Source organism: Cucurbita pepo, chromosome 13 (genome assembly GCF_057944985.1).
Source record: "Cucurbita pepo subsp. pepo isolate OVF chromosome 13, ASM5794498v1, whole genome shotgun sequence".
Classification (NCBI taxonomy): Eukaryota; Viridiplantae; Streptophyta; class Magnoliopsida; order Cucurbitales; family Cucurbitaceae; genus Cucurbita; species Cucurbita pepo.
In genome coordinates, this window is record NC_141810.1 from 3,079,570 (window position 1) to 3,104,590 (window position 25,021).

The 25,021-nt window shown below is 36.3% G+C and overlaps 4 protein-coding genes across 9 annotated transcripts; 1 reads left to right on the forward strand and 3 right to left on the reverse strand.

Annotated features, from left to right (window-relative positions):
- The first annotated feature begins 437 nt into the window (after positions 1-437).
- LOC111808200 (putative prolyl 4-hydroxylase 12) lies at positions 438-3,219 on the forward strand. 2 transcript variants are annotated; one of them, XM_087116807.1, is made up of 7 exons: positions 438-689; positions 922-1,044; positions 1,149-1,206; positions 1,286-1,387; positions 2,290-2,347; positions 2,430-2,576; positions 2,677-2,920. In XM_087116807.1, exons 1-7 carry the CDS (start codon positions 619-621, stop codon positions 2,769-2,771), a joined length of 654 nt encoding a protein of 217 aa, XP_086972933.1. In that variant the 5' UTR covers positions 438-618; the 3' UTR covers positions 2,772-2,920. The 2 variants fall into 2 exon arrangements, with proteins under 2 accessions (XP_086972933.1, XP_023549812.1); XM_023694044.2 differs by having other exon boundaries at positions 439-689; positions 2,430-2,602; positions 2,677-3,219.
- A 1,220-nt stretch (positions 3,220-4,439) lies between these two features.
- LOC111808181 (ATP binding microtubule motor family protein) lies at positions 4,440-11,041 on the reverse strand. 3 transcript variants are annotated; one of them, XM_023694013.2, is made up of 18 exons: positions 10,694-11,040; positions 9,216-9,381; positions 8,864-9,064; positions 8,552-8,741; positions 8,241-8,449; positions 7,896-8,149; positions 7,746-7,791; positions 6,745-6,819; positions 6,554-6,613; positions 6,416-6,469; positions 6,256-6,328; positions 6,051-6,161; positions 5,671-5,963; positions 5,543-5,589; positions 5,355-5,376; positions 5,204-5,272; positions 4,824-4,862; positions 4,440-4,733 (listed from the first exon to the last, which is right to left on the reverse strand). In XM_023694013.2, the coding sequence occupies exons 1-18, from the start codon at positions 10,900-10,902 to the stop codon at positions 4,686-4,688; spliced, it is 2,166 nt and encodes a 721-aa protein (XP_023549781.1). In that variant the 5' UTR covers positions 10,903-11,040; the 3' UTR covers positions 4,440-4,685. The 3 variants fall into 3 exon arrangements, with proteins under 3 accessions (XP_023549781.1, XP_023549782.1, XP_023549783.1); XM_023694014.2 differs by lacking the exon at positions 6,554-6,613 and having other exon boundaries at positions 10,694-11,041; XM_023694015.2 differs by lacking the exons at positions 6,554-6,613; positions 6,745-6,819 and having other exon boundaries at positions 10,694-11,041.
- A 901-nt stretch (positions 11,042-11,942) lies between these two features.
- LOC111808184 (short-chain dehydrogenase TIC 32, chloroplastic) lies at positions 11,943-18,224 on the reverse strand. Of its 2 annotated transcripts, none has more exons than XM_087116713.1 (8): positions 18,067-18,224; positions 16,424-16,633; positions 15,462-15,530; positions 15,189-15,342; positions 14,227-14,305; positions 13,697-13,781; positions 12,716-12,762; positions 11,943-12,217 (listed from the first exon to the last, which is right to left on the reverse strand). In XM_087116713.1, the coding sequence occupies exons 1-8, from the start codon at positions 18,170-18,172 to the stop codon at positions 12,044-12,046; spliced, it is 924 nt and encodes a 307-aa protein (XP_086972839.1). In that variant the 5' UTR covers positions 18,173-18,224; the 3' UTR covers positions 11,943-12,043. The 2 variants fall into 2 exon arrangements, with proteins under 2 accessions (XP_086972839.1, XP_023549790.1); XM_023694022.2 differs by having other exon boundaries at positions 15,462-15,541; positions 16,402-16,633.
- A 943-nt stretch (positions 18,225-19,167) lies between these two features.
- LOC111808185 (short-chain dehydrogenase TIC 32, chloroplastic) lies at positions 19,168-24,599 on the reverse strand. Of its 2 annotated transcripts, none has more exons than XM_087116714.1 (8): positions 24,291-24,599; positions 22,520-22,751; positions 22,260-22,339; positions 21,422-21,575; positions 20,573-20,652; positions 20,189-20,269; positions 19,692-19,738; positions 19,168-19,558 (listed from the first exon to the last, which is right to left on the reverse strand). In XM_087116714.1, exons 1-8 carry the CDS (start codon positions 24,394-24,396, stop codon positions 19,400-19,402), a joined length of 939 nt encoding a protein of 312 aa, XP_086972840.1. In that variant the 5' UTR covers positions 24,397-24,599; the 3' UTR covers positions 19,168-19,399. The 2 variants fall into 2 exon arrangements, with proteins under 2 accessions (XP_086972840.1, XP_023549791.1); XM_023694023.2 differs by having other exon boundaries at positions 20,189-20,273; positions 20,574-20,652; positions 24,291-24,598.
- Between the last annotated feature and the right edge of the window lie 422 nt (positions 24,600-25,021).

Below are 25,021 nucleotides of genomic sequence, written 5' to 3' on the forward strand. Positions count from 1 at the left end.
TAATAATATTTAAAAAATAGGCTTAAAATTTAAAAAATTCCATTAATACTCTTCTAACTTATTTTTTAAGTTCAAAAACATTTTTTATTAAAAAATATTAATAAAATTTTAAAAATAACATTAATCTCTCAATCTTTATAAAAGAAATTTTATTTTATTTTTATCATCCAGATATAAAAAATATATATATATCATTACTTTTATCTATAAAAAAAATAATTTAAAATTATCATCCATATATAAAAAATATATATATATCATTACTTTTATCTATAAAAAAAAAAATAATTTAAAAGTATTTTTGAAAATTTAAAAATAAATGTGAAGTGTATTAATAAATCTGTTCAAAATTTTTAATATTTTTGAAATATTTTGAAAAAATTAAAGAGTGTTTTTGAAATGGAGTATTAATAGTTTTTATTTTTATTTATTTATTTTATATTTTTAAGAAGTTGAAGAAAGTGGCGGTGGGATCCAGATTCATGGAAGTACAGAGGAGACCATGGATTTGTTCAGCAGCAGCTTCCTGAAAATCTGTATCCACAACTTCTAATTCTTCGTACCTTTTCAACTTCCCCTTCCTCGTCTCTTCTTTTTGGATCTTCGTCTCACCCATCTATGGATTCTCGTCTCAACTTTTTGCTTCTTTTTGCGGCTGCATTTTCATTCTCCAGCTGCCTTGCACAAAGGTGATTTCCGAACGCATTTTACATCTAACTCCGGTTTTACAGATCCGCCTGGATTGGATTCTCATCAATTTTGTCTACGGATGAACGAATTACAATCCGAATTGTGTTCTAATACTGATTTTTGTTTCACTGCATGATACTGAAATTGTTGAATGATTTGTTAATGCATGGCTGTGTTTGATATCGTGTGTTTTTCGTCTTTCTCTTGAATCTGTTCTGTTCTTTCTGCCAGCAATTCGGTTAGTGGCCGGAAGGGTTTAAGGGACCAAATGGTTAACAGTGGACATTTGAGCTACTCAAATCATTTTGAAAGAATCGACCCGTCACGAGTTGTCCAAATCTCTTGGCAACCAAGGTCAGGTACTTGCGAGTCTCTCATATGATTTAGAATTATCACATCAACTTCAGAGCATATTGATTAACTTAGAAGAAAATCTGATTTAACTTTTGTTGCTTTAGGGTTTTCTTGTATAAAGGCTTTCTCTCAGATGAGGAGTGTGATCACCTTATTGCTTTGGTACTTTTCTGCCCTGTTCTTGTTAGTATCATGAACATGATTAAGCTGTTTCTGACTTGCATTTAACTTTTGGGCTTAGGCTTCAAACTCTGAAGATAAACCTTCTAGGAGCAATGCTGGTTCCAGGAACACTGTCTCAACCAAATTTCTAGGCAATTCAGGAGCCGTTTTAAACACAACAGTACATTCCTGTGCCTTTTGAAGTTTATGCAATGGTTTAGTTGTACACCTAGAGGTCAAATTTATATTTCATAGCATGAAATTTGCTTCTCTTGTTTTCTTGAAGTTTTTGTTGAATTAGCATACTTTTCAATCTTGTATTGTTTTCTGTTAGTTTCTACATGTGAGCAATTATACAGAACATCAGTTGTAGAAGTTTTTTTGGTCATTGTTGTTTTATTTATTTCCAGTGCTGTTTTTCAAAATACAACTATAAACGCACGCGGATGAACATTTTTATCTGTGCTTGGCAATTTTTCGAGTTAAATTTGCCGTTCAATTTATTTTCCATTGAAATATGCTGATATGTTCAGTCTAAAGCTTTCTGTTGATATGCTCATACAACCTTTCTTTTCATTCCTTCAATTTTCTTGATGGATCACATTTAGGATTGATGACATTTCATATGCAATCAACTCGTTCTAATACTCATAGAGGCATGCTTTGTTGCTATATTTTCCGGGGAACCGATAGGAGCTTGATAGGGATCTCAAACAACTCTATCTGCAAATGTCCTATGGACGCAAACATGATATAGACACTAAAAATGTGATGGTAGTTAGCATATCCTATGATAATTTATGCAAGATTTCGAAATTATTGTTCTTGATGACTCCACTTTTAGTTGTTGGAATCAATTATCTTGCAAAATCTATAACAAACCATGGCTCAAGGGAGGAACTGTGGTTCCTTTTTGTAGTACCTAACTTTTCTGTTCATGGTATGTATGTTTTGTGGAGCTTGTCAACTGCTTCTTATAGTAACTAAGCCTTGTCAGATAAAAGCTCCGAACCACAATGGTCGGTCTATTTCAAGTTTCTTGCAGATTTATACTTCGTTTTCTTATTTGGGTTTGTTTCTTAGGATGATATCATTGCCAGGATTGAAAATAGAATTGCGGTGTGGACTTTTCTCCCAAAAGGTATTTTTCTCGTCAGTGCTGTATTGAAACTGGCTTGGCCATCTGCATTTTCCTTATTATTCCCCTTTCATTTGATCTTCAGATCATAGCATGCCTTTCCAGATTATGCAATACGGGGGTGAAGAAGCAGCAGGGCATAAGTACTTTTTTGGCAACAGATCTGCAATGCCATCCAGTGAACCGTTGATGGCCACGGTAGTTTTGTATCTATCAGATTCGGCTAGCGGTGGTGAGATTCTGTTCCCAGTATCAAAGGTGAGACGAAATACCGAAAGATCTATGGCCATAACAATGTACTACTCATGACTGGCTTCTTTTCAATGCCTCAGGTAAAGAGAAGATTTTGGTCAGACCGGAGAAAGAAAAACAACTTTCTGAGACCAGTGAAAGGCAATGCAGTTCTTTTTTTCTCTGTTCATCTTAATGCTTCTCCAGACAAGAGTTGCTACCATTCCCGAACGCCAATACTCGATGGGAAATTGTGGGTTGCTACAAAATTCTTCTACATAAGACCAGCAGCCACTGGGAATGAACACGCAGTTGAATCCGGTGTAGACGACGACTGCATTGATGAAGATGAAAGCTGCCCCAAATGGGCTGCCATCGGCGAATGCAAACGAAACGCAGTGTTCATGATCGGTTCTCCAGATTACTATGGCACATGTAGAAAAAGCTGCAACGCATGTGGATAAATAACCAAGTAATTCTTTACCCTTACTGATTTGAGCAACTTTTTGTTTATTTTTTCCTATTTTCTTTTCTCCTTTTGTTATTTATTCATTTCATCACATCCGTAATGGAAAGATGGAACCTGGAATCTTTTAAAGGAATTAGAAAGTGCATTAGCTATTGAACCTGGAATCTTTAGTTCATGTTTTTATAGATTTTTACTTGATTATCCTTTAAACTATGCTTAACCAATTGGCTGCTTGATTATCGAATATAAATTTAGAAAACCCAACAAAGTTGACTGAACAAGTGAAATCAAACCTATTGTTATTATAGGATCATCCCAATTTGGTTGGCCTTTTCAGCTTTGCCTTCATCTGATGACATATTCGCAAAAAACAAACCTTCAATTTTATTCATTCATGTAATCTATGGATGTGTTGTGTAAGCACTAACGCCTTAATTTTTTTGTTGTCATTTTAATATTTTTAAATTTTTGTTGTCATTTTAATATTTTTATGAATTCGACATGAGTGAATAATAATAAAATTGAAATTTTCGTTATAAATGTGATGAAATGTCACAAAAGTATCGTTAAAATACCGTGAATGTGGACTTAAAATTAAAAATGATGAAATGCTTATTTGTTAATTTTCGTATGAATTTGTAATTGTAATTCTTTTAGAGAATATTCTTTGAAAGGTACATCTACCCTTTCTCAATGCATTTCTTTAGACAAAGATTCCGTCTTCGGCCCTTTCTCAAGGCATTTCTTTAGACAAAGATTCCGTCTTTTCCTCTTTTCGAACATGGAGTGTGACCCATGTTTGAATTGAAATTGAGATATTGATGCTTCTTCCTCTCTGAATCCATCTGTTAGAGGTATTCTAGAAATGTATGCGATCAAGTAAATAGCTCGACGAACGAATGGATCGGATCGTATTGAAAAATGGAAATATTTGTACAAGTTATACCTTTCGTTACCACTTTGTTGAAAATCAAGGAATAAAGAATTATACATCAACACGACCTTTCATCTATATTTTTGTCTATACTTATTTAAAACCTTTAACGTTTGATTGTCATTTTTAGAACCATTTTTCCTCAAATCAAATAATTCACACATTTCACGTTTGATTAAAAAAGATTCATTTACAATTACTTTCTAAATGTTTTAAAATAATTTTTAGGTGAGAAAAATGTTTCTAATCTTAGAAACTTAAAAACGTGGTGATGATAATTTCAAATAATTTATGATAAATTATTATCCACACTTGTTTCAAATTCCAATAGGTTTCATACTACATGGCTTCACTTTATTTTTGGATACACATTTAATTTTTAAAAAACAATCAAACAAATCAACATATATATTATTTCTTAGTATTATTATTATTATTATTTAATCAATTTCGATGAAAAATAACTTCAATATACCCAATTTTTAGATTTATCCAAATGAAATCAATTTCTGTATATATATGTATGTATATATATACACACCAAACTACACATGAAACAATATGGGAGGTGCCAGTTCACAATAATTTTAATTAGGAGGGCAAACTACTCAACAGTATGTGTTGACAGTTTCAGGTTAATTATATCATCGTATAATCGCAGCAATTGTTCATAGAAAGGAGAGATTTCTTCAGTTCCCTTTGGGCTCCTAGTTGAATAATCGCCCAGCAACTTCCTTTTTCATCATTTCCTTAATCTGTATACACCAAAATAACCACTATTGAAGCTCTGCAAATAATGCTTTTTTTGTCCTGCAATTGAAAGAAAGAGGATTGGGAGAAACTACCTGCTTTGCTGATAGACCGATCTCCATTAAATCATCGAGCTGTTCAAATGAGGCACACAGAAGAAAATCTCATGTAAGTCTGTGACTTAACAGCATCGAAGAATAGTTGATGTAATATATTCGTCGTTCGATAACAATTTGGTTTTTTTAGAACAAAAAATGGTATCATGGCACAAAGATAAGACTTGATTAAATCTCAAAACCAATTCGTGTGGGGGTGAGGCACACAGAAGAAAACATCATGTGAATTTGTGAACTAACAGCAGCATTGAATAGTTGATGGTTGATGGATTATATTGGTCGTTTGAAAACAATCTTGGCACAAAGATAAGACTTGATTAAATCTCGAAATCCATTCGTGTGGGGGAGGGGGGACTCACACTTCTAAAAGGCTGAGGCGATTCTGCACGAAATTCAATAATTGATGTCGCTCTCTTCTCTCCAATTCCCTGGAGTAAAAAATTTTCCTTAAAATCTTTTAAAAGGCAACAATGATCAGGAGTTGAAAAGACAATTGTAAAAGATACTTACTTTCAATTTTTTAAGCTCTTCCCTGTGAAGAGAGAATAATAGAACAAAGAAAAGAAGCTTGTCAAACATGGATTTAGAAGATACAACAAAATACTTTCGAGTACAGCCTATTGGATACAGTCTTACTAATATTGTAAGATGAAGCAAAGGAATATATGACATAGAAGCAACTTTAAACATCAACTTACTTGCTAGCTGTGTTTAGAAACCTTAGATAATCTTCCACAAGTGACTTCTGAAGAACCAAAAAAGTCAAGAATTATATTTAAAAAGCCACGGGATGAAGAAATTTATAGAACATTGTCAAAAATCTAACCTTCACACCGGTACTGCGCTGGCTGAATGTTTCCCAAGGAGTGGATGGATTTACAACATCTTGTTCATTGTAGACGCGCAAACTCCGTTCCATGGTTGGAGTTTGTGGTTCTGTAACATCAGTAAAGACTAAGCCATAGGGAGCATTATTATCAGAGACCTTTAAGCACGCCCGTGTGGAAGAACAAACTGATCTCCAATTGTTGGATAATGCTTGTAATTGTGCACTTAATGGAGGAGATTTATCTTCATTGATCGTACTACAACCATTGTTTTCCTTGTCCAAGTCTGAACCTGTAACATAAACAAGAATTTCATGTAAAATATAAAAGTATTTTTATCAACAGAACCAGCAAAGTTGATTATATTGCTGCTTCCTACTTTGAACAACAGACAGACTAGTGCTACTTGTCACGCCAGGTGTGCTTTCCACAGGAAGTTCATCAACAATATTGATCATCGAACAATTGTTTCCGTCATTGATGTTTGGACCTATAATCAGTTCGAAAAATATATAATTTACATATATACACATCGAACGGGCCACCCACCCCCTAACATGCACTTCGGTACAAGATTATCATACCATCTCCAGTGGCAGATAATGCATTCATGCCATCAATGATTCTTCCAGGATCATGATTGCTATTCGAAACATCCTATATAAACAAAAAATAAATGTGTAAGATATCATAACACTTCCGTACAGTTTGATTGTACAGTTTACTACAACAATAGATGATCACCTTTGGCGCTATGGTAGTTTCTACTGCACTGGAAATTCCTGCGGCAGAGAATTCCTGAGAAATACAAAATATCTTTAATGAAAAAACAATAAGGCATGTGTTCTTCGCATTATAGAACCTGGAAATATATTTACGTGCCTTTTCCAATGCAGAAGTACATTCTTCTTCAGGCTTTAGAGAACACGGCAAAGGATTTGCCTAACAGGGATAGTATTAAGTTCGTCATGCATTAGATTGAAGGGGTCGGGGATGGGGAGGGAATAAAAATAATTCTATTGTTGTGCATGAACAAAATATCTGGTTGGACTATAACTCGGTCAGTTAACTACCTGGTCCACAACAGAAGTAGCTTCTTCATACTTCAGAGGTACACAATCAGAAGATGCGCTTGGCAATTGAATTTCCTAGAAAGAGATAAAAATGAGGAACACATCTCTAAGACATTCGGGAGGGGGCGTGGAAGGAATGTCACAAAAAAGACAGGCACAAGTTAAAGAAAAATTTCTAGATTCCTCCTATTGACTTCTTGAATTTATCATGTTAAGTATGTTCCATCATAAAATGCTTGCCTCTTCATGCATTTACGTTTTAAATTGTTGACATGACATGACTCTGACATTTGTCATACAGGTTAATGTCCTTGTTTTTGGTACAAAACTAAGAGAAAGTCACGAGCAGCGTTTGTAAAGAATTAAAAAGAAAAACCAAAACCACTTCTTTGTAGATGCACAAACAAGCTAGTCAAATATTCAGTAAGTAGATTGAAGAAGGCAAAAAGAAAATGTTAGTTAACTCAAGTCTGCAAGTCTATTTTTAGTAGTTTTAATTAGGCCAGGATCCTAGTTTGTTGATGATACCATACTTTGAGTAGGTTAGCTTGCTATATTTGGAGTTAGTGAAGTAAGTTTTGTGGAGTTAGGTTAGCTGAGTAAGATGCTGTTTTTATGTTTCATTCATACATATAGGTTTAAATCATTGGAGGTAGTTGTTCTCACTTATATACTAAGAATCTTCCTCTTATCTAGTCAATGTGAGACTTCGATCTGAATCTATGAGACTTCAATCATATTCCAAACATTTGGTATCTAGCTTTGTGTAAAAATTTTCCATTGCTCAATGTAGTGGAGCTATATTTTGTGATGTTGGAATCTTGAACCACCATATTAATTGAGTTAGACAAAATTTCCTCAATAGAATCTACTTCCTTCAAATTTCCTCCATTCATATCATATTCAATAACAGAATGTCAACGGTAAAATTACTATTTAAAAGAAATGAAAGCAATTCAATATCATTGCATAGTATCTTAACAACAAAAGAAGATAGATACCTTGTCCCGTTTTCCCAAATGACTTGTTGCATCTTCAAACAACTTCCTTCAAATTGGGAATAAAAAGAAGATATACAAATTAGTAAACATTCATATAAATATCCATTCAGGTTCAGTTCTAATTTCTATATATTGATCTTCTCTTCATACCTTCCTTTTATTGTATAGGAAGAGGCTGTACTAACGCTTGCCTTCTTTTCAGAAAAATAAGATCGGGAGATGGTCTGCTTCTTTGCAGTTGCAGAAACGCTCTTAGGTATCTGGTTTCTAAGTGATGAATGCACCACAGAATTTGTCGAGCTCTTTATTTTCCTAATGGCATCTGAAGCAACCCGCTTGGTTACTTGACAAGATCTAGCCGCCAAGTTAGCCATGTAGATGGAGTCTTGGCAAAATGATGAATTCTGTAATGAAAAAATAATGGTGAAAACAAGGACGGTCATGTAGAACGAGTGAGAAATAGGAAAGATCTAAAAATCAATTAAAACCTCATACCAAGCAAGAAATCATCAAAATTTTGCTTTGCGTTCCACCCATGGATTCTTGCAGAATGCGTGTAAGCTTACTTTCTCGATATGGCACATGGTTATCATTAGAATTCAACGCAGAAGCTACATTTAGCAAGGCGTATGTGAACTTGTTAATTTTACTATTTTCAACGAGGCTAGTGCCATCAGTACTTTTCCTTCTCGCATCTTCATAACCTGATATAGGAGTAGAAAGATAAAAGATTAAACCAAGTATAAAATGTAATTGAAATACTTTTTCCTACAATTCTTTGACCGGCCTCATAAATTTAACTATACCAGCCATGTCAACAAAATTCATCTTGGCAACAGAACGAGCATCCGAAGCAGCATCATTGGTAGATGAAATATGCACTATCAAGCCACGGTGGCTTCTGTGAGGGGATTCATTTGCAATCTTTTGCCCTTGTTTACGTGAACTAGAACCCAAATATAGTTCGTAGAAGTCTGACAAGGATTTCACTGGAATCTGAACAACAATTAAAACAACGTGAGGATTAGAAAATTTCAACATACAAGGTAAATAATATTGAAGGCCAAACCAATAAGCTTAAAATTTTTGGATACAAAGGCAAAAACAGAGTAACTTGCCTGCGAAAGTCCCTTAAGTTGTATTTTGCCATGACCGTTATCCAATACTAAAACTGTTGGTCGTTTCGGATCCAGTAAATCATAAACATGGTCCACATGAACTTCATAGTACGATATGAAAATTGACTTCCCTTTTTCTTTGGCCATTAAAAGTAATTCATTCATGGATAATGATGCCAAACCCGGTTTCTCAATAGTACCCTGCAAAATGTATGGTCTAATTAGTACGCCAAGTAAATTCAAAGATGAAGATGACAGCAATTGGTAGAGCAAAGTAATGAATACTTATAGGAAACCAAGTTAGAGATAATACGAAATAATAGAAAACAGAGACGCATGTTCAAAGTTGCACCTGAATCGTAGAAGTTTTTCCAGTGCCTCTTGCACCATATGCAATAACGGTTGCATGATGACCTTCAAAGACTCCAGAAATCAGAGGTTTCACCTCTTTTGCATATATTTTTTCAGTGTCTTCATTCTGCTCATAGCAATAATCTACTTCATAAGTCTCCTTACGACTGCAAAGTGAAAGAATTGTCTTATTCCACCAAGAAGATGCAGGAAGAACTATAATTAAGCTTTGCATTCAACAATTTGAATTAAACTGTCTAGATCTTCTCTTTTCCTCTTTTAAGGAGGATGATCCTATCCTATTGTTGTCTCTAGCTCGTTTTTTTTTTCCTAACGACATATTGCTTTGCTGCCAGTCAGCATTGGTCAATGATAGGCTTTCAATACCCAGGAATTCTGGATTGCTGAGTAGGCCAAACTCAACTTTACACTGAAACACATTCCAAAATATTGATTTTGGCAGGCTTCAATTCCACCAACCAAACAAATTTATAAGAACGATGAGGAAACTAAAGAATAATCATGAAAAATGTATTGCAGGTGATAAGCTTCGGTTAGGATGTTGAAAAAGGTAAGAAGCTAAAATGACAAAAGACAGTGAGGGACTGTTTCTATTGATGTAATCTAGGTATATCCAAATTACAGAGTATATAATGCAGCAACTGTCTAGTCATTTTTTATCCGCTCCCTCTATCATGGGTTCTTGAGATTACAACCGCACTGTGATATATGCTTACCAACTTAACACTTCTATCCAAATATTCTTTTTGGTAGTTTGACAATCTAGAAAGCAAATCTTTACCATTTTTTCTTCCAAATGAATGCCACAATAGATTTTTTAAAAAACAGAGAAAAATATATACATAATCTCACTATTTCTAGGGTATCTTTAAAACTTTAAAGTATTGTTAATTTATTTTAGATAACTATAACAGTATAAATATTAAATTAGAATTTAATGTGCAATATTAAATTACAAACTTCCCAAGAAATCTCAGAAAAGTAATAGTTCATAATGGATTGATTGTAGACTTGATGGAAGTTATGAGCATATTAAATGAAGTATTTTCTTTCACAAAAACAAACATCAGAAATGTAATAGCCTCCCCATAGGTCAAATTTTACAAACTTTCCAAGAAGTTCCCAGAGACGTAATAGTCCATACAACTTATCTCCCATTGATTAACTTTACAATTTGGTGGTAGAAAAAAGTAATAATGATCAGCATAAACCACAATTTGGATACTTCCCATTTCGCACATAATAACAAAATCATTCTTACTGAATTTAGTTTCTTCTTTTTCTCAGTACTTCCCCAATCGATTCCCGACTATCACAAATCACAGAATCCACAAAAAATTAAAAAAAAAAAAAAAAAACTAATCCATAATTCAGAAAAAAGTAAAGTCGAGAAGCATATATTTCATCTAACTTATGTATACAAGGAAAAAAAGGAACAAAAAAAAGAAAAGCAATCACCTCACTGGTTGACCTCCGAAAGAGATGGTTACAGAGTCAGAAGCATCTCCGTCAGGCTTGTTCACAGAGATCCACGACGCCATAGAACCTCCATCTAGTACCTGATCAGCGAAGCTTTTAATCCTTGCGACCACCCGCACCTTCCGCGCCTCGTTGAAACCCTTGGGAACTCTTCTGAGCTTCGACTCGACTTTCGCAGACGAATCCATGGAAATTAGGGTTCCGGAAGGATGAATTTGGGAAAGAAACTGAATTCGGATGGAAATTGAAGAGAGAAGAGAGAGAGAGAGAGAAGCGAGACTGATTTTATGCTTTGGTGTCTGAAATTATAATTCGGGGAAGAAATAAAGTAGCCGTTGGGCGTTTCAAAATTTGATTTATTGGCGCTGGTTGTGCTGCTGTGACGCTCCTTCAAAAGTGATAATCGAAACGGGTCGGGTCATGAATCGGGCCTCGTTTGGCCCAATGAAATGTTAAACTCCTTAATTTGGAAAATTTTAAAAAATTAGGGAAAATTTATTCATAATCCTAAATTTGGTAAGTTTATCCATTTTTACCCTAAACTTTCAATTTTATCGATTTAAACCTCAAAACCTCAAAGTCGAATAAATATATCAATTTACACGGTCGATTAAGTTTCATCGATTAAGTTTTTGTTTCAATTTCCATTATTAAACCTCAAAACCTCAAAGTCGAATAAATATATCAATTTACACGGTCGATTAAGTTTCATCGATTAAGTTTTTGTTTCAATTTCCATTATTATTATTATTATTGTATTTTTTAAATAACAGACAATTGAACGGAATAAAGAGACGTTTTTTCTCGCTCCGTTTCTTTGGAGATTTTTCGTCTGACATCGCCACCAGGGTATTGTTTCTCTTTTTCTTTTACTTCTTTTCCCTTTCGTTTCCCATTCAAATATACAATGTTGGTGTTAATGGTGTATGTTTGTAACAATTCAAGCTCATTACTGATAAATATTGTTTGTTTTAGTTTGGTACGTATCGCCATCAACCTCTCGATTTTAAAACGCATCTACTAGATAGAGGTTTCTACACTCATAAAGTGTTTCATTCCCCTCTCCAGTCAAGGTGGGATCTAATGCAATATAGCATTGGATATCAACTAATAATATCGGTTCGAGAGCACTATAATTCAGGGTTCTCAATTTGAGAACTCTTTTGATCTATGACTAACAATGAGCACTATAATTCCGGGTTCTCAATTTTAGAACTCTTTTGATCAATGAAAAAAAATTGGAAGATGACATTAGGAGAAGATTGTTATAGAACATGAGCTCTTAAGCAAGTTCCGAAGCACTGATATTAAGTTTCTGAAGCACTGATATCAACTTTCTGAAGCAGTGGATATCAACTTTTGGGTGAAGTCCCATAGTTTCTTTGCCAATTCACTATCATTAGCTTGTGAGCTTGCTTTGGCAACGTTCCCATCAGCAAAATACTGGCCACTGATACCTTTCATTTGCGGATGTAATGCAACATAGCATGTCGTCGCTGCTCCCTGAAAGCAGGACGATAATTACAATTGTTTCATCACCGTAAAATATATCGATCGTGTTTTCTACTATCTAAGTGTGAATGATGGAATATCGATTACTCTTTAATTGTCTAATTAAAAAGCTTAAATAGATAATGTAACCATTCTCATATAAGAACGAACGTAATAATTTAGTAGTACGTAAGAACTTAGTATGTTTTAAATGAAACTTGTGTTAGACTTTTCGAGTTAATAAACACAAGCATCTGGGGCTGTTAACTGAACCTGAAAATTGCTCAGGTAAAGTTGAAGTAAAAATTTTGGTGAGAGTTAATTTCACCCCTACAATGAATGAGAATAAAGAAGACATTTTACCATGAGGGGCCTCAATAAAAAAAAAAGGGTCAAAAATAGAAAAAAAAGAAACCCTAGCAGAAGCTTAAATCAAGTTGATTTAATAAACAAACAAAAGGGAGAGGCCTATAAATTTGTGTATATAGCTTTTCTGAACTAGATCATTACCTGCTGTACATTCTTCATGACATGTTTACCCACAAGGCCAAGAAAACCTGCATGAAATTTGGGACAAAAACAAATGAAAAGTATGTTTATTAAGACATGTACCAGCAACTTCGTAACCGCCCGAGCCCACCACTAGCAGATATTGTCTTGTAACAACCCAAATCCACCGCTAGCAGATATTGTCCTCTTTGGACTTTCCCTTTCGGGCTTCCCTCAATGCTTTAAAACGCGTTTTCTAGGGGAAGGTTTCCACATCCTTATAAATGGTGGTTTGTTCTCCTCCCCAACCAATGTGGAACATCACAATCCATGCCCCTTCGGGGCCCAACGTCCTTGCGGGCACTCTTTCCTTCCTCCAATCGATGTGGGACCGCCCCCAAATCCACCCCTGTTTGGGGCCTAACGTCCTTATTGGCACACCGCCTTGTGTCTACCCCCTTCGGATAACAGCAAGAAGGCTGGCACATCAGCCAGTGTCTGGCTCTGATACCATTTGTAACAGTCGAGATCCACTGCTAGCAGATATTGTCCTCTTTGGGCTTTCCCTTTCGGGCTTCCCCTCAAGGCTTTAAAATGCATCTGCTAGGGGAAGGTTTCCACACCCTTATAAATGGTGGTTTGTTCTCCTCCCCAACTAATGTGGGACATCACATGTCCTCTTTGGGCTTTCCCTCAAAATTTTTAGAACGCGTCTACTAGGAAGAGGTTTCCACACCCTTATAAAGAATGTTTTGTTTCCCTCTCCAACTGATGTGGGATCTCACAATCTTGACACGGGAACACTTAGACAAAAAAAAAAAGTAATAGTGCAACAAATCATATTGAGAAACAGGCAAAAAGTCCTTGAAGATTCTAAAACCATGTTGTTATCACCAAGAATCACAGTAGTCAAATGCTCTAAAACATAAGAAAAATGAGCTGAATACAGAGCTTTATGAAACCGATCAGATGACGATAATGTCAAGGTAGAAGATTTGATACCGTTGATGAGGCCGTGATAACGAAATAGATTAGTAGGAATGGCTCCAGGATGTAGTGAATTTGCAGTTATATTCACCCCTTCTTCCTGTTTTAAGAAGTAAACGATTGCTCAGCGATATTGTCTGTTTACACTCCGCAGCTAAACCAAGCAGAAAATGGCAGAAACAACACCAAAATCTGGTTTCAATGCAAGTGTTAAACTACTCTATCATAAAACCTTAATATAACCGTGCCTAATGTCACAATCCACGATGCGATTATGCCCCGAAAAATTCATCGAGAACGATGACTAATTTAAGTGAGGGAGAATGTCACAACCATATTATGAAGAGAGTAAGTTGTGATCCTCACGTCGGGACAAGCAAAGCGGCATCCCTCAAGAGGCGTCCATCTGGCCACGTGTGGGCCAATATGGAGGAATTCTATGATACGACTGAGAAGGACGGTGCATCATTCCAATTGCATCATTTTTGGTGCCTAAATTTATAAAAATTATATTAAAGAGAGAGTTCGACAAACATGTCACAAACCTTCAGCTGTCTTGCGAGTTCGGAAGCATGCAAAATATTAGCAAGCTTTGATTGACCATATGCAGAAAGACCATTATAGCTGTATAGAATGAATGTCAGTAGAGATTATATGGTTCAAATTTGTCACTGTATTCACTACAACCATAGCATAGCAATGATTATATGCAGGAATTTGATTCTTAATTTCTTCAATTTGGGGTTATAAGTCATAAAGTAACAAGGAAATAATCATCATATTTGATGGTGTGGACGTCCTGATGAAGATTGTTGGTGAGGAGTTCCACATTGGCTAATTAAGGAGATGATCATGAGTTTATAAGTAAGAAATACATCTCCAGTGGTATGAGGCCTTTTGGGGAGACCAAAAGCAACGCCATGAGAGCTTATACTCAAAGTGGACAATATCATACCATTGTGGAGGGTTGTGATTCCTAACATGGTATTAGAGTCATGCCCTTAACTTAGCTATATCAGTAGAATCCTCAAATGTCGAACAAAGAAGTTGTGAGTCTCGAAGGTGTAGTCAAAAAGTGACTCAAGTGTCGAACAAAGGTGTACTTTGTTCGAGGGTTCCAAAGAGAGGAGTCGAGCCTCAATTAAGGGGAGGTTGTTCGAGGGCTCCATAGGCCTCAGAGGAGGCTCTATGGTATACTTTGTTTGAGGGGAGGATTGTTGGTGGGGAGTCCCACATCGGCTAATTAAAAAGATGATCATGGGTTTATAAGTAAAAAGAATAAATCTCCATTGGTATGAGGCCTTTTGGGGAAACCAAAAGTAAAGCCATGAGAGCTTATGCTCAAAGAGGACAATATCATACCATTGTGGAGGGTCGTGATTCCTAACACGTCCCTCCGACTCCTCACAAACCTCTAATAAAAACTGACCAATACGCCCCGAAGGAACCATGCATTAGCTTATGCTGGGAGAAAAGGAATTATAGCAAAGGGTGAAAGAAAGAGAACCCTGATGGATCATTGATTTTGTCAAATCGGATGCCTTCACGATATGAAAATTGGTGTCGTCGCGATGAGACATTGACAATCCTTCCTTCTTTTTTGCTTTCTGTTGCTGTCTTTTTCAATGTCTCCAACAGCAGATTTGTCAAAAGAAAATGTCCTGCAGAGAGAACTATCAGGTACTAGGACACCATAGGTAAAAAATGACTAGACCGTCAATTTTCTATCATCCACTACAAAAGAGAGTAACAATCAGTCCTTCTCTATTGATGTACGTACCCACATGGTTTGTTGCAAACTGCAACTCTATCTTGTCCTTCGAGAGCAAGAACGGGGAGGCCATGACTCCTGCATTATTACTGTAGAACAAAACAGTGTCGCTATATAGAAGGTAACTACTAACCTAATATGCACATATACAAGCACTTAGGCAAGGACATATGAAAGAAATTAGTCTTACTCCGTAGACTAAATGAAAGGACAACTTGAATTAGAGAAACCACATATGCAAAAATGGTATGTTCTCGTGAGATCCCACATTGGTTGGAGAGGGTAACGAAGCATTCCTTATAAGAATGTGGAAACCTCTCCCTACCATGAGGCTGACGGCGATACGTAACGGGCCAAAGCGGACAATATCTGTTGGCAGTGGATTTTGGCTGTTACATATGGTATCAGAGTCAGACACTAGGTGGTGTGCTAGTGAGGACACTGAGGCCCCAAGGAGAGTGGATTGTGAGATCCTACATCGGTTGGAGAGGGGAACGAAGCATTCCTTATAAGGGTGTGGAAACCTCTCCCTAGTAGACGCATTTTAAAACTGTGATATGTAACGGGCCAAAGCGGACAATATCTGCTAGCGGTGAGCTGTTCCTTCCTTTGACTACTGAGGTAATCTAAACAAAGGAGCTTCTTCTTTCATGTTATTAATGTTAGGTACAACTCATACTAACTATCCTAGCACCAGCGTATCCTTTATTTCATTTCTTCTGGAACAATACAGAGATACCAATGAGAAACTAGAGATGCCATCTGCATCATGTATTATATTTGGAAAATACAGAGATGTTCTTACATCACTCATATTATTTGTTAATAACAACATAACTCCACACAGTGCCATTTGATCTGAATGCTACATGAAGATAATAAGCTCGCTGATGGAATGAGAAGATTAAGATATTCAGATAGCAAATGTAACATAGAATCCACATCTTACACGAGAATGTTCAGTGGAAGACCTGAGGAATTGAAATTTGATGCAAAATTCCGAACAGATGCCATCGAGCTCAAGTCCAACTCCATGGTATCAACTTTGGCAGTTGGGTTTTCCTTGACAATGGCTTCTTGGACCTTCCTACCAGTTGCTACATTCCTAACAGCCATTACGACACGTACACCGCGCAATGCAAGGACACGAGCAGTTTCACTGCCAATGCCACTTGATGCACCTGTGTTAATGCAGAAGACCTTATGATGAGAAAAAGGGAAGCACTCAATATGTACATTTGAGCTCTAATTTTCATCACGCACCAAAGGCAACTCCAAAAGAGGATGCTAACTATACCCCCTCAGCATTACCCTCATTGTCTACCCATTAATTTACTCTTTGATCGGTAAATATATTTCAGGATGGTTGGGAGAGGAGTCCTACATCGGCTCATTAAGGGGTTGATCATGGGTTTATAAGTAAGAAATACATCTCCATTAGTATGAGGCCTTTTGAGTAAACCAAAAGCAAAACCATGAGAGCCTATGCTCAAAGTGGACAATATCATACATTGTGAAGGGCCGTGGTTTTAAAATGGTATCAGTCATGCTCTTAACTTAGCCATGTCAATAGAATCCTCAAATGTCGAAAAAAGAAGTTGTGAGCCTCGAAGGTGTAGACAAAAGTGGTGAATAAAGAGTGTACTTTGTTCAAGGGCTCTAGGGAAGGAGTCGAGCCTCGATTAAGGGGAGGTTGTTCGAGGGCTCCATAGGCCTCAGGAGAAACTTTATGGTGTACTTTGTTCGAGGGGAGGATTGTTGAGGATTGTTGGAAAAGGAGTCCTACATCGACTAATTAAGGGGTTGATCATGGGTTTATAAGTAAGGAATACATCTCCATTGGTAAGAGGCATTTTGGGTAAACCAAAAGCAAAGTCATGCTCAAAATGGACAATATCATACCATTGTGAAGGGTTGTGGTTTTTAACATGGTATCAGAGTCATGCCCTTACCTTCTCCATGTCAATAGAATCCTCAAATGTCGAACAAAGAAATTATGAGCTTCGAAGGTGTAGTAAAAAGTGACTCAAGTGTCGAATAAAAGGTGTACTCGATGGCTCCAGAGAAGGAGTCGAGCCTCAATTAAGGGGAGACTGTTCGAGGGCTCCATAGGCCTCAAGGGAGGCTCTATGGTGTACTTTATTCAAGGGGAGGATTGTTGAGAATTGTTGGAAGAGGAGTCCCACGTCGACTAATTAAGGGGTTGATCATGGGTTTATAAGTAAAGAATACATCTTCATTGGTACGAGGCTTTTTGGATAACCAAAAGTAAAACCACGAGAGCTTATGCTCAAAGTGGACAATATCCATACCATTACGGAAGATCGTGGTTTCTAATAATATATAACTTAGGTCAATCAACAATGAAAGCAATGAAACCCAGTAACGCATATGCAAGCTCTAAGCTAAACGATGGCCTTGAACAATGAAATCTGCAGGAAAAACTATCAGAAAAACACAAAATAGAGAGCAAAATAGCCACGCCTCAACTCCATATTACTCTTAATTGAAATCTGATAAGAAACTGGAATGAGTAACAGAAACAAAATTCATAAGAAATGGGGCAATTCGTTCAATAAATTCGACAATGGAGCAATGGAGGAAGTAAAATGACCTGTAACAATGGCGGTGAGACCTGTCCCATCGATTCCTTCTGTAACTTCTTCAGCTGTGGAAGAAGCGGAGAACCCAGATGGCCCTTTCCTGCTAAGAAACCACATCCCCCTCTCTATGTCCAATCTTCTCAGTGTCTCGCAACTAAAATTTTCTATGCAATGTGTTTTTCAAATTTAAAAAATATTATTCAACTCTAAATTTTGATCAAATAAATAAATAATAATAATTTAATTTATATAATAGGCACAAAATAAATAAAAAATTTTAATTTATGCATTAAATTGTCGTAAGTATTAAATTTAGACCATTTTATTAAGATCACCCATAAAAATTACCGTGCAACAATTCTTACGCTAACGTAGACTTCTTCAAATGTACGCTTATAAACTCATTTATCACAAGTGAGCGAGTCTTAATCATGAGTGAGTGATCTACATGTGCGAGGTTGTCCTTTGATTTACACGAGCCAAATTGACTTTTGCAACACATTCAACGTTTCTATGTAGAATAAATAAATGATAGTTTTCTTAAGTGCTTATCTCGAAACTACAATAAGGACACACTCAAATTACGATTTCGCTTTTTAATTTTGAAAATTGTGTCTAATAAATTCTTAAACTTTAAGAATTTTCCGTAACACCGTGTGTTTTAATAGATCTCTCAATTTCTATTTTTAGTGTTTCAACTTTAAAACGATATAGAATGATCAAAAGTTACATAAACCGAGATTATTCATTAGTAAACATACGAATGATTACCTCATCATTAATAAACATCTCAATGACAGAAGTATATCACTAATACATTTAATTCGTAAAAATAGCTGCTAACAAACATAAAAATATTATATCAATAATAAAAAGTAATTGATGACATGTATTGACTATTGATGTAAAGATTATTTGTCAACAATAGACAAAAAAAAAAAAAAAAAAAAAAAAAAAAAAAAAAAAACAATTGATTAATAATAACATCTATTGGCAAGTGTAAAAATATAGTATGAATTGATCTATTAGTGATAAAAGTCTATCATAATAGAATATAGAAATGATAATTACCAACAACGTTCTAACGACTTCCCACAATGCACGAATACATATGCGTTACCAATCCAAAACCAACTAGAATGATTGAATCTTTAATACGTTATTTTTTTAGGACACGATTTCTATTTGTAATGTAATACTCCACAAACACGCTCAACACAACCTAACTAAGTAGAAACACTGTAATAATAACGAACAGAGAAAAAAGTAGACATAGTTTAACTGTATTACATTTCTTTAGACCAGGTTCAAGTTCCACACTTCAGACGAGAAATGAGAATCGGATTATTTGATTAAGTTAGTCGTAAAATCCCAAAGTTTCTTAGCGAGATCAACATCCTGGCCATGTTGGGTTGGCTTGTGTAGGTTACTGTTCATAAAATACTCACCACTCACTCCCTTTACTTGTGGATGCAATGCCAGATAGCAGGTTGTTGCTGCACCCTGCAAAACACATCGCTTCAATATTGGCCAAGTTATGTCACATAATCTCGTCAAAGTTACAAAGTCCTTGTTCGTGACAATATCTCAGTTTTTGTAAGCGTATGTAAAGTAGACGCCAGAGAATGAAGCTCACCTGTTGAACATTTTTAAATATGAGTTTGCCGACGGTGTTTGCTAGACCTGCAAGAAAAACAAAGGGCTGTTGGATTAGAAAACTCCTAGGAAGATGGTTTCAAGAGAGATATCTACTGAGCTGAACTTCTGCAGTTTAGATATGTAGAAAGAAGTTGTCAATCAAGATGCAAGATAAAGATGGTCAACTGAAGCAAGAAAGACAAAGAACCAGGTAATGTGAGAGAGACTTCACGAGAAAAGGAAACATCTAAACTTTTAGCTAAGAAAAGAAAGAAACTCATAAGTCGAAACTATGAAATCCCACGTTGGTTGAGGAAAGGAGAACGATGCATTCTTTACAAGGGTGTGGAAATCTCTCTCTAGTAAACGCGTTTTAAAACCTTTGAGGGAATCTCGAAAAAGAAAGCACAAAGAAGACAATATCTACTAGCGGTGGGCTTGGGCGGTTACAGAAACCATGTTTAAAAATTTGACGTTTGATGTCTAAGGTATTACCATTGCCATAATTGAAGTGGCGGAAAAGATTTGTGGTGATTATCCCTGGGTGAAGTGAGTTCGCAGTTATGTTTACTCCTTCTTCCTGTACAAGAAGAAACCATCAATTTTAAATGGTTTACCACAACCATTCTTAGTAAACAAAACCAGGAAAAATGACGAAATTCTAAATTAAAAAATCAACAAAAATGAACTCCTGAGCTCAATGAAGCATATAAATGCCTTTCATCGGATGTCCCCCAGGGTAACTAGAAGTAATAATGAAATGAACCGAGTTTTGGCAATGAAGAAAGGACTCGAATTTATCATCTAAAGCCATACAACCTTTCTTGTTTATCATGTTTGGTTTGTTTGTTTTCATCATCAACTAGAGAAGTATCCGTACCTTGAAACGTCGTGTAAGTTCATTGGCATGCAGAATATTAGATAACTTCGATTGGCCATAAGCCTGCATTTTATTGTACCTACAATGACAGATTTTAAACAACTATCAAACTTTTACATGAACAAATGTAAATGACTGTTGAAGGATAAACTCAAAGAATAACAATGTCCTTGCATGCTCAAAGGTCAAGGTTTAGAACTATACATTCCACCCTAAGCATCCTGTGGAAAGTTCGGGACATACTATTAATTTATCTACACGTTTTCGTTCGAGCAAGAAAAACGGAGTGATATTTATCAAACTAGAACTGAGCCCAAAAGCTTACAGCTTAAGTCAGGTAAATATTTGATCCTTCATTTAATTTGTAATACTCCGCTCTGGGTTGGTTCGGATATTACTTTCTTCAACAAAACCCAACAAGTGGAGTATTTATATCAATTCGAAAGGAAGCGACACTGTCTAGACCTCCTCGACGAATACTACGTTAACCTAGTAGCTACAACTAAATCCAAAAGTTTTAAGCTAATAGTTTAGATTATATTTAATCTTTTTAAAAACATACATTCTTATTCTAAACAATATTTATGAAGCGAAGATTGAATGCGTCAAAATCGGTATATGCTTAAAACCGAGCGAACAGAAAGAAGGCAGCAAGCAGCAATACCCAAACTGGGTTACAACTTGTCAGTTTCCAGTCTTCAGACAATGCAAGAAATTGAAAATCAGCCTCCATTAGGTAGGAGGAAAGCAAAACATAGCCAACCGCTTAATTCCCTATTCTCAAACAATGCTTCCCAAACCATAAAAAGGCATTCCATTCTTGTTTCTGCACGCTTAAAAAAGTGTACCTTGATTCATCGTTAATTCCATCGAATTGGATGCCTTCAGGATATGTGTAACGATGAGCTTCTGAGGAGACGTTTACAATTCTACCTTCTTTCTCACTTTCAACAGCAGTTTTCTTCATATTTTCCAAAAGTAGATCCGTCAAAAGGAAATGGCCTGCATAAACTCGGAGTATCAAATTGGGTCAGGAATAATGATGAGCTGAAACACAATAAGTTAGGTTCCTTATAATTATTGTACACTAGGGAACTATCAATCAATTCTATTTTCAAAATTGAATGGAGGAGATCTTAGTTGTTATGATGATGAGAGATAAAGACCAAGGAGGACAATAAGAAGACGTATATTATCCAAAAAATTATGCAAGAAAAGCTACAAGTAGTACAAGCAGAGAATTAGAGCCCGTAAAGTGCTTACAAACACTTCTTTCTTTTAAAGTTCTTAAAAGCACTTTATTGAACTCTTAGAAAGTCATTCCAATTAGGCCCAAAAAACCAACTCCACTTCAATGAATGTTGATATAAAACTTTCTCATCGTAGCAGCCACAATATCAATGCAATAAACCAAAGTTCCTAAAGCTAAGCAAGGCCTACGGCCCAATCTCCCCATGGCCACAACCTCACTTTCTCAGCCTTTCATATCGAGGCATAACAAGTTGGACTCACCCATATTTAAAAGCAGTAAAATCATGCAACATCAAATTGCCCTAGTTGTTTTCTGTATCAATATACCAAACTCTTGATGAGTCAATGGTTTCAAGTGTATCCTATATATTTTCTTGCCAGTTCACATATATTACAAGTTTTCATTATACAAGAAGAATCTAGTATATAACGTACCTAAGTGGTTTGTTGCAAATTGCTGTTCTATGTTATCTTTTGAAAGTCCAAAAGGGGTAGCCATTATTCCTGCATTATTACTTCCACCAAATAAAAAGAAAAGAGATGAAAAAAAAGTCACTAACTTGTACTACATCTTCAATTATATAGCTATATATCAAGGCAAGTAAATCCACGACTAGCAGGAGCGAGTAAGCAGCTGTGCATCAATACAGAAACAAACTACTTAACATGTCACTGTAATGCCTGTCAATTCTTACATGAGGATGTTAAGTGGAAACCCGGACGACTGGTAATCTGAGGCAAATTTTCTTACAGATGCCATGGAGCTAAGATCCAACTCCATGGTATCAATTTTTGCAGAGGGATTCTCATTGACAATGGTTTCTTTGACATTTCTACCAGCTTCTAAATTCCTAACACCCATAATGACATGAACTCCACGTAAGGCAAGAACACGCGCAGTTTCAGAGCCAATACCGCTCGATGCTCCTGTGACATAAGCAAGGATTAGCTTGTAAGTGCAACTAGCAATGTTTGATTCCAAAGCAAAAAAAAGGAATAAAATTCAGAAAACTGCAAAAATGTGGTTGCAGCATTAATCTTGCGTTTAGTTTAGTAATGAAGACCAAGCCAAGAGAGCGCTTATTTAAATGGTAAAACTAGTCACCAACCGTGCTTAGAAAAACATGTAGGAGACCCTTCATTTCAAGAGAAAATAAAAACCTGCAACAGCTCAAGCCCAAGCCTAAGCCCACCGCTAACAGATATTGCCCGCTTTGGCCTGTTACATATCGCCGTCAACCTCACGGTTTTAAAATGCGTCTGTTAGGGAGAGGTTTCCACACTCTTACAAAGAATGTTTCATTCCCCTCTTCAACCCCAATGTGGGATCTCACAGTCCAGTCCACCCTCCTTGGGAGCCCAACGTCCTCATTGGCACACCGCCTGGCATCCAACTCTGATACCATTTGTAACAGCCCAAGCCCACCGCTAACAGATATTGTCCGTTTTGGTCCGTTATATTGTCGTCAGCCTCACATATTTAAAACATGTCACTCTTATAAAGAATACTTCATTCCTGTAACAGCCCAGATCCACCGCTAGCAGATATTGTCCTCTTTGGGCTTTCCCTTTCGGGCTTCCCCTCAAGGCTTTAAAACGCGTTTGCTAGGGGAAGGTTTCCACACCCTTATAAAGGGTCTCTTGTTCTCCTCCCCAACCAATGTGGGACATCACAATTCCCCTCTCCAACCAAGGTGGGACCTCACAAAACCAAACAACTTTTCTCATACCACTTAACAAACTTTCAGTTAGAATTTCTTTCCTCAATCTCTTTTTACAGCAATAGAAACCTGAAGTCAAAAGCCATCCCAACATTTTTCTTTTGTCAACGCATTCTTTAAGTCTCCATAGTTTGCCAACAATGACGTATTAGTTTTCAGAATTTCTTTTGATTCAGTGTTTGTAGTTCAAAAAATGTAATGATCGTCTTTACTATTAAAATTCTTGTCAAGAAACTCATAGCAAAACAAACAAAACTACTACAGTCCAAACTCAATTCAGAAGTGTTCAAAATAAATTGAGATTTATAATGATGTCGAACAAAAATTTAGGCCCAAATACCGCCACACTGTTATAAGGTCACCGTGTTTCAATTCTAATGGATTTCCACTCTGGAACTACAATTGGAACTAGAATAGTGCATTTTTTAAACCAAGTACAAAGTTCACATGATTTATATATATAATTTAGCCAAAAATAAACTTCAATCCGAATCGAATCACTCATCACATTTTGACCTAGAAACACTAGGAGGAATAAAAAGAAGAAGATCTATATGTTACAGGCATTAAAAACGCAAGCCGCACAAGTTTCGAACACAAAATCATGTTCGTAAATTGAAGAAAATCCAAAAAACTCAGATGCATAATTGAAGGAGGCGCACAAGTAAAAGAAAATTAGGATAAGACGCAGTTCAAAATTCAGAGAAAAATACAAAAAGAATAGATGCTTAGAGTAAATCAGGACCTGTAACAATGGCGGTGAGACCAGTGCCATCGATTCCGTCTGTAACCTCCTCAGCAGTGGAAGAGGACGAAAATCCAGAGGGTCCTTTTCTTCTTAATAACCACATTGAATCGATTCGAGATGGAATTTGAAGACGCACTCAGGTGTTTTCTTAATCTGCAAATCCGTCTGCAACTTTGAGCATTTAATGATCAAGCACCGACGGTCGAATTGTGGGGTTCATAAGAACCATGCATTCTGCCACGGCGCCTCACATGGCACTCGTGCCCGCAACAAACTAGCACTAATTGGCAAGTCAAGAACACACAACTTCGGAGGCTTAAAGGTGTAATAATTGCCCAATCTCAATTAAAACGTTCAATGGTTACATCATTCTCAAATTTAGAAAAAAAAAAAAAAAAAACTACCAAAATAACTGTAAGAACACAAATAGTGTCATTTTTTTACTTTCCTTTCAAATTTTCAAAACGTGTTTGCTAGAGAGAGATTCTCTTCTCCATGTGAGATCTCACAGTCCACTCCCTTCGGATCTAGTGTCCTCGGCACACCGCCTATGTCTGACTCTGATACCATTTGTAACAGCCCAAGCCCACCATTATGAAATATTATCTGCTTTGGACTGTTAAATGATATATTAATTTATTTCATGAAACCATATTACTTTTATAAATTAGAGGTGCACTGGGTTATTTTGGGTTGAGGTGCACCAAGTCATCGATGACCCAAATGAC

What these genes read in the sequence shown, in the direction of transcription:
- LOC111808200 (XM_023694044.2), top strand. Translation starts at nt 619, where the DNA reads ATGGATTCTCGTCTCAACTTTTTGCTTCTTTTTGCGGCTGCATTTTCA. An exon ending in TCCAGCTGCCTTGCACAAAG is followed by an intron (nt 690 to 921) that starts GTGATTTCCGAA and finishes TCTTTCTGCCAG; the next exon opens with CAATTCGGTTAGTGGCCGGA. An exon ending in GTGATCACCTTATTGCTTTG is followed by an intron (nt 1,207 to 1,285) that starts GTACTTTTCTGC and finishes TTTTGGGCTTAG; the next exon opens with GCTTCAAACTCTGAAGATAA.
- LOC111808184 (XM_023694022.2), bottom strand. Translation starts at nt 18,172, where the DNA reads ATGTGGTTTCTTAGCAGGAAAGGGCCATCTGGGTTCTCCGCTTCTTCC. An exon ending in CTTCCACTGAACATTCTCGT is followed by an intron (nt 15,542 to 16,401) that starts GTAAGATGTGGA and finishes TTTGTTCTACAG; the next exon opens with TAATAATGCAGGAGTCATGG. An exon ending in GTTTGCAACAAACCATGTGG is followed by an intron (nt 15,343 to 15,461) that starts GTACGTACATCA and finishes TTCTCTCTGCAG; the next exon opens with GACATTTTCTTTTGACAAAT.
- LOC111808181 (XM_023694013.2), bottom strand. Translation starts at nt 10,902, where the DNA reads ATGGATTCGTCTGCGAAAGTCGAGTCGAAGCTCAGAAGAGTTCCCAAG. An exon ending in AACTTAAGGGACTTTCGCAG is followed by an intron (nt 8,742 to 8,863) that starts GCAAGTTACTCT and finishes ATTGTTGTTCAG; the next exon opens with ATTCCAGTGAAATCCTTGTC. An exon ending in TTTTGATGATTTCTTGCTTG is followed by an intron (nt 8,150 to 8,240) that starts GTATGAGGTTTT and finishes TTTTCATTACAG; the next exon opens with AATTCATCATTTTGCCAAGA.
- LOC111808185 (XM_023694023.2), bottom strand. Translation starts at nt 24,396, where the DNA reads ATGTGGTTATTAAGAAGAAAAGGACCCTCTGGATTTTCGTCCTCTTCC. An exon ending in AACTTACACGACGTTTCAAG is followed by an intron (nt 20,274 to 20,573) that starts GTACGGATACTT and finishes CTTCTTGTACAG; the next exon opens with GAAGAAGGAGTAAACATAAC. An exon ending in TATTTAAAAATGTTCAACAG is followed by an intron (nt 19,559 to 19,691) that starts GTGAGCTTCATT and finishes TGTGTTTTGCAG; the next exon opens with GGTGCAGCAACAACCTGCTA.